Source organism: Pygoscelis adeliae, unplaced genomic scaffold (assembly GCF_000699105.1).
Source record: "Pygoscelis adeliae isolate BGI_AS28 unplaced genomic scaffold, ASM69910v1 Scaffold121, whole genome shotgun sequence".
Classification (NCBI taxonomy): Eukaryota; Metazoa; Chordata; class Aves; order Sphenisciformes; family Spheniscidae; genus Pygoscelis; species Pygoscelis adeliae.
In genome coordinates, this window is record NW_008824359.1 from 8,628,598 (window position 1) to 8,636,192 (window position 7,595).

A 7,595-nucleotide genomic window follows, 5' to 3' on the forward strand; every position below is an offset into this window, starting at 1 on the left:
CAGCAGGAACTATTATTAGCTCCTGTTTATACTGTCATTTTTCTTATCAGTAGGAGATTATTTATACAGAGCCCAACCCAAGTGCTTCTTGTTTATCTTATTACAGACACCATTAAAAAAGTTTCTATAAAAAGCAGCTTCTGTATTTAGGACCAGCACTAATAAGTGTTATGCTAGGTTTTTGCTTCTTATCAATCATTCCTTTATTTTCAAGTCACCATTTAATACTCTGTTACTATTTTCCAGTCTGCCTCTTCTCTCAGTACTCAAGGCAGCCCTGTAGAATGTCTTCCAGGTTTAATTTTCCCTGTCAGATTCATTATCTAAATGACTTTTAAAGTTTCTGGTAATGTTATAAAGACTAAGAGAGCCTAAAAAATTGTTCTACTGCAACAGCTGACTTTAACCTTCAGCTCCGTGCTCCTCTCTCACGTATCCTCCCTCTCCATCACTTCCCATCCCCTTGCGCTGCAGCAGAGGGAAAACAAAAGGAAAAGCCGTTTACTGTTGCAGAGTCTGTAAATACAAGGCTGCTCAGTGTGCTTTGTAAGATTGTGGCTGATGTAGGAATGTGTATTCTATAAGTGCACTGCAATATCAGAATTAAGATGAGAAAACGGAGAAACACATTTTTGAATTGAATCCGAAGTGGCTTGAAGAATTAGCGAAATAAGGTAAAACGGAAGTTTCAAGGGGCAGAAGTTGCAGCAGAGGTTCCTGCACCAAGGACAGTACACGACAAGGTACAGAACGGGGACAAAGATGGTCGTAAGCACAGGGGAAACATTACACTCTCTGATGAGCTAATCCAAGACCTGCAATTTGAAGACATGCAAATACATTGGTTTAGCTAAAGTTCATCGCTTGTATGTCCGATTTGGCCAACTTCAAATCCAGCTGTAATTAAGAAAAGGAAGCCAAGTTTTAGGTTCCTAGCTAAAGGTCTAATATCACTCTGTTCAGATGCACTATTACTCCTTTCCCCTCTCTATGCTATTTTCCCCTCCCATTACGCGCACACACATACACACACACACAATTTTTTAGGGTAGTAAAGAAATTGATGGACATTGAAAGGAGAAAGCTGGCAGCATGGGTAGCCCAGCCAAACAACTCTCCTTCTGGACAGAGACAGCCATAAATTTTTCATTTCATTTCTTTCTTGCCTCTCTTCCCAGGGCAGAAGAGGTGAACGCTAAAAGCTGAGGCCACGCTACTCTGCATTTATTTCAAGTGCTAAACAAATGACTTCCAGCTGATGCAGGGTGGTAGCCAGTGGATGGGCAAGTCAAATATGCCCAACATCTGCACTGCAGCCTCCAGAAACAGCTTGCTATGTCTGTATTACAACAAACGGTGATGGAGGATGTAAGCACACCAGCCTCTGTGGGTTGCTGATCTGCTAGTGCAGAATTGCCCCCTTTCAGGCTCCTTCACAGCTCCTTCGTTGGCCAGAACAGGGTTCCACCTTGATGTGCAATATAATAGAGGACCCTGAGACACGGATCACTGGAGGCTGAACAGTATTCTGAAAAGATACCACTTCACTCTCATAGTCCTCCCCTACACCATCTGCTACTGACCACTCTGGATTTCATTTATCTGTTTTTCCTCTTGTTTACGGAATGATTTACAGAACAGCTTTACCAGTAAGACTAAGCCTGTAAATACTGAGATGATACCATTTGGGATCATATATTCTGCAAAGTATTACCTCTGTCTATACAAACTGCTTTTTTAATGAACCAGAAGTGGTTTCCAGGCCTTCCTCGGGAGCCTGTTTCACAGCTGAATAGGAAGGAATGTTGGATACACCTGAAGAACACACAAGTCAACTGGCACTCATCAGACCTAAGACAACTCTGGAAGCGTGAGCCCTGGAACACATGCTTTCTGCTCTGGGTCTCTGTCCCGAGCTATTTTCAGTCACTCTTCACCGTACTGTGCTTTTGAAAGGAAGCTAATGTTTCTCCCAGTAGTGCTGAGCACGCTCTTTAATCTGGTCCCTTCAAACATCTCTTTGAGATTTACTGTTTCTTTCAGATAAGCCATAACTATGTACTTAATAGTGGCACATAAGTACTATGCATCTGCTTACACAAGGCTACGGGTTATATTTAAAATGAATCAGCTCCCGTAGACCTTCCCACCAAGCATATGGAGGATGACACAGTTCAACTGCAAAGTGTAGTGGGAGGAAGAGACTGGTGCGTCACAGTGCAGCGCAAGCCCTGCAGCTATCTCTGCTTGAGAAACTGCATCACGTGCAAAATATCACTTTCTTTTCTTATTTGAAAGGTCCGTGGAAACACTACTGGGTCAGCTGCAAAAGGACATAGCCATTTAACCTTTAGATCTACCTGGTTTCCCATTGATTTGGCTTGAAAACAAGATAATAACACGGTGCCATTAGTTCAGTCTTTTTCTGTCCCACTGACAGGCTCGAAAGGGACATCTAGTAATATTTTCTCTGATCACTGTGTGAGTACGTTCTGGATCCCCCCCCATGTTACGCAGGAGGGTTGAGTGGGATGGGTGTGAAACTTAGTCAACTCTGTGTGAAGTGGATGGTGTTGTTTACCCACAGGAGGAACAGCCTGGCAAACTGTGAAAGCTCCCAAAGGCTAAAAGCCAATTTAATGACTTTAACAACTGAAATCCAGTAGGTTGAGGATGGAAGGAGCAAAATGATCAGGTGTGAAGAGACTGGTCTTGACTTTCCTACAGTCTGCCTGCAGGGGTATCAAGACATGCACCGAGACACCTAGCTAATTATAATTAGATCAGCTCCTTTTACTGATACAGACCCTGTCTTAGATTTGGTGTGGTGATTCTGATTCAACAGCCCTGCATGCAGTAGTCCCACTGACCAAAGAAAAATGCTGGCTTGTTTTGGAAAGACTCTTTCTGCAATTTTTTCCTTTTTGCATTACTTCTCTTGAAGGGGAAGCTAGTTTTGACTTGCTGGTAGATACAGAGGTTAATTCAGAGATGGGTTATTCCAGGACTATATTCAGGCAAGGACTGCACAGAAGTAGGGGAGTGACCCACTAACTACCAAAACTTCAGAGTTCAGGTACAATTTAAGCAACTAGACTTAGGATTTAATTTTTGAAGTGCCGGTGCTAACATCTGATAAGGCTAATAACATTCCTTAGTGTTACACAAAATGTTAGTCTCACGATTTTACAGATGAAATTGAAATCAGGGAAGGACGAGTGATTTTGCCCAAGATCACAGAGAAGAGTTGGAGATGTGGAAGGAATTCCTGGCTCCATGGCTCAAGCACCCGTTTCTGCCTGCCTACCTCAACTGCTAGCATGTCTGCAAACCCAGATCTCCCAGACAGATGGGTTCTTATGACATTTCAAATACTGGAAATATCATAAAAGAACAACTTCCCTCCTGCTGGCTTGGCATTCCTACTCATCAAGGAACCTTAAAAACGATCTACTTCAAGATCTTTATTCAAGTTTGGGTTAAAAAAATGAATAAATGTTATAGGTATAACATGGGATTGAGCTATCTGTATTTTATCATCAAGTCTTCATCCTAAGACATTGAGGGGCTGGAGCGTGTCCAGAGAAGGGCAACGAGGCTGGTGAAGGGTCTAGAGCACAAGTCTGATGAGGAGCGGCTGAGGGAGCTGGGGTTGTTCAGCCTGGAGAAAAGGAGGCTGAGGGGAGACCTCATCGCTCTCCACAACTCCCTGAAAGGAGGTTGTAGCGAGGTGGGGGTCGGTCTCTTCTCCCAAGGAACAAGCGATAAGACGAGAGGAAACGGCCTCAAGTTGCGCCAGGGGAGGTTTAGATTGGACATGAGGAAAAATGTCTTTACTGAAAGAGTGGTTAAACCTTGGACCAGGCTGCCCAGGGAAGTGGTTGAGTCACCATCCCTGGAAGTATTTAAAAGACGGGTAGATGTGGTGCTTAGGGACATGGTTTAGTGGTGGACTTGGCAGTGTTAGGTTAACGGTTGGACTTGATGATCTTAAAGGTCTTTTCCAACCTAAATGATTCTATGATTCTGTGATTCTAAGTATGCTACCAGCTACGCTGTTCCAGACAAGCAGTGTGAGCCTGTAAAGGAGAACTAATAGCACCCCACCCCATGGAGGAGCAGTAAGACTTCATTACTCTTTGTGTAAAGCTTTGGAAACACACCCAAGGAAGAAGTGATATCACTGCAGTCTGTTCTCTTGTCCTGAATGTGAAAGAGAGAAGACGCAGGGCAGAGGGCAAAAAGAGAACTACTTCTCCTTCTAGGTAAAATCTGAGCTAATCCCCTGAACCTCACATCTGATTTTCATTAATTGTGACTCAAAGGCAAATGATTGAAAAACTTCAAACTATCATCATCCGACTCCTGGATGTAGTGATACCAGCTATAGCTGTATCTCCTGACTCTTCATATACATTTTATAATATAAATACATGTTATCTCTCTCTCTCCCCATACAGAGATATGCAGATATACATCTATTTGCCGCACTCAACAAACAATTTAAGAATTAAGGAAAACCGTTTTCATTTTAAGATAAGAACTTCGGGCTTATTATAATGCTGTAAAATAAAATCTGCTAGCACAAGCCACAAAAAAAAGAAAAAAAGAAAAAGTGATTCACTGGGGAAGTTCCATGATGTGCGGGACAATGGGTCTTAAATCAAAGGCATACATTATCATGACTAAGCTGACAGATCTGCACTGCAATGCAGAAAGCCAAGCAATATTCCAACATCTGCACCGTGCAGACATAGGCAGTTAGACACAGTTTCCCAAAATGAAGAAAGGACTCCCCAAGCTCTTACCTGTTACCTGTGCAACAACTGCTTGGGAAATTCTCCGATTGGCTAGGAAGGCTTTGATTTCCTCCTTTATCACACTGCTGTCCCTCCTACCAAAACAAAAAAACAAAAGAACACACAAAAAGACGGACAGACCAAAGTGCACTTTGAAGATGCAAAATGGCTTTATTTCCTTTATTTAGGGGACAAGGAGTGGGGAAGGCAGGCATTAAAATAGTCAAAGTGCCTCACCGGTGGACACTTCTTTTAACAAGTGTCACGTTTGATCAAAGTACCCTAGCAGGAGAATGGATGACTCATGTCCTATATAATTCATATTAGGTGCAGCACTGCCATATGGAATGTACAAAGTTTCATTACACAGGGATGAATAAATCTCTCATACCAGCATAAAAGCCTCAGTCATAAAAATGAGGCACAAAAATAAAAAATAAAGGATAGCAGGGTCTGCATGGTTAGCTACACAAATGAATATACATACACAAACCTTCTCCAACCTTTCAAGGAAAGACCCAAAGGAGAAAAGATCTGGCAACCTCTGTCCCCCCACCCCTACCTCCTTAGTCGACAGCTTGCAGTGAATGAACAAGTGCCAGTTATTTAAAGCCTTTGTATGATTTTTATAAGGTGTGCAAAGATATTTCAGAAGGGACTAAAACTGTGCTAAAAAGAAAAGAATTTGGAGGTTGCACAGGGACTGTGATATGCAGCAAATTTCAATTGCAGTAAACACATTCTTTTTCCTCCTCTTCCTCCCTCCCTTCCCGAGAAGGGCAGACAATTAAAACCTGACTTTATTAGGCTTTATTATTTAGTAATTTCCCTTCCCCTTCTCCCCTCCTGCCCCAGCAGCATTCAAGGCAGATTCAAGCTTGCAAATGTAAATGCAAAATAAATGCTATGTTGTGCGTTCGTTTTTATTTCTGTACCCAACACTCATCTTCCATATGCCTGCAAATAAAAGTAGTTCCAGTTTAAATAAGCACTAAAAGCATTACCTGAGACTTATTGCGTAGGAACCCAAAACTCAAAGGAACGATTAAACTTCAGCAATGGGAACTCCTGCATACTGCTATACTCACCACCTTCCTGCATTATTCTGTTAACCTGCAGCTGACAGTAAATGAGGTTGATCGGCTTTTTTTACTGCTCATCCCTAATCCTCTCCCCCAAAAGCCACACCTTTACCCTAAATCTCCAAGCTACTTCAAACAAATTTTCATGCTGGAGCTTATGGACCCTAGTTCTCTCATAGGCACTTCATAAATGTTGCAACTTTGGGGAAAAAAAAGACATTCCAACATTATGACCAAAATGGGTTTGAGACACTTGGCCTTTCCTCTTCTTTCTTTTTGCTATCAAGCCCACTGACTCTGACTTTCATCCTCAGTGGTATAATCCCCTCCTTTCATCTTTGCCATAATGCTGAAAAGGAAGCCGCTAAAAGTAAAGGAAGGTCAGTCTGGAAAAAAAAAACAACCAACTGGCTCTCGCTGAAGACTTCTGCTTCTTCTTCATTATTTGTATTTTCCTACGCCAATCTGCAGACTGTGCAAATCCCAGAGAGTGTCAGCCCCTGCCACAAACTATAAACAGATAACATACATGCTCTGCAGGCCCCAGTGGAAAGCACTAACCAAGCAGATTCCCTGCTCCCCCTATATATGGAAGGAAATACAACTGGTATGAAGTAGTGGAGGAGTCACGTGAATTGACACTCAGTCAGAAGTCTTCTGAGTAAGAGTAGGGCGGAAAATTAGTGCGCTAACATCAATTTCAATTTTTGGTACAGCATGGGAAAAAATATTTCAACAGTAAAACAGACTGTGGGACACGCACACACGGCCAGGGGTTGTCTACACAAGACTAAGAGGCAGGTGAGAGGTACCGAGATAGTGACCATTAGGGAACTGGCAGGGGAATAGCTGTCTAATGCAGTTCCTGCTTTTTTGATAACACCTATCACTAACTACTACAGCAGTCCTCCAACATGCAGATTTCTTCTGAGGGACTTCTCACTCTGACTTTCCAAACTTTTTACAAAGACTTCTACTAACCTCATCAGTTCCTCCACTTTGTCATCAATGTCCAAGTCCTCTTCAGAAGCTTCAAAACTGTATGACCTTTGAGCCAAGCTGTTTGCAAGTGGGTAGCGGGTAGGTGACATCTTCCCGTTGAATGCAGACAACCTCTCGTTACTCTCCCTCCCGTTCTGATTAGTAGTGCAAGGCTGTGGGGAGGTGTCGTAACTGTTGCTCGGTGATGGGGACATCCCAGAATGCTGGGTCTGTGTTGAAGCTGTGGCTGTAGAGGAAGATGCTGGGACATTGTTGGTACTGTTGCTGTAGGAACCACCTCCGTAGCTAGACCTTCTTCCAAATTTGTCACTATGCTCTTGATCAAGACGATCCAAGGTTTCCAGCGCGTGGAGGATTTCATGTCTGGTCATTCCTGTACGTCTCAGGCGCTGAAGCAGGTCTATCTGCTCTATGGTAAATCTTGGTTCGTCTGTGTAGTGAGACATGGTTTCCAGCAGGCTAAAAACAAAGTAAAATGTAAAAGCAAATACTTCAGTTCAATAGTTCTCTGTGGTACATGGAAAGTACCTTACAAGCAGGAAAGATCAATTCTGGTCCAAAACTTTAAGTCACACACACGACAGAGCTGGCAGCCCAACAGACCACCTCCAAACAAGCTCAGCAGGCAACCTCCCACGAATGCTAGTCTCACTATGTAGCAGAAGGGCTTATTTTCTTTGAAGTGCTCAAATAGCATTTCTCTCTTCTCCTA

The 7,595-nt window shown here is 42.9% G+C and overlaps 1 protein-coding gene across 2 annotated transcripts in view; it reads right to left on the reverse strand.

Moving 5' to 3' along the window:
* Window positions 1-7,595, reverse strand: part of HMBOX1 (homeobox containing 1) — a 74,521-nt gene that overhangs the window by 42,787 nt on the left and 24,139 nt on the right. For both annotated transcript variants that reach the window (XM_009319713.1, XM_009319714.1), the window contains exons 3-4: window positions 6,863-7,342; window positions 4,809-4,894 (exon numbers count right to left, since the gene is read on the reverse strand). In XM_009319713.1, coding sequence (XP_009317988.1) covers window positions 4,809-4,894; window positions 6,863-7,342 — 566 coding nt within the window. The remainder of the gene's footprint in view (window positions 1-4,808; window positions 4,895-6,862; window positions 7,343-7,595) is intronic.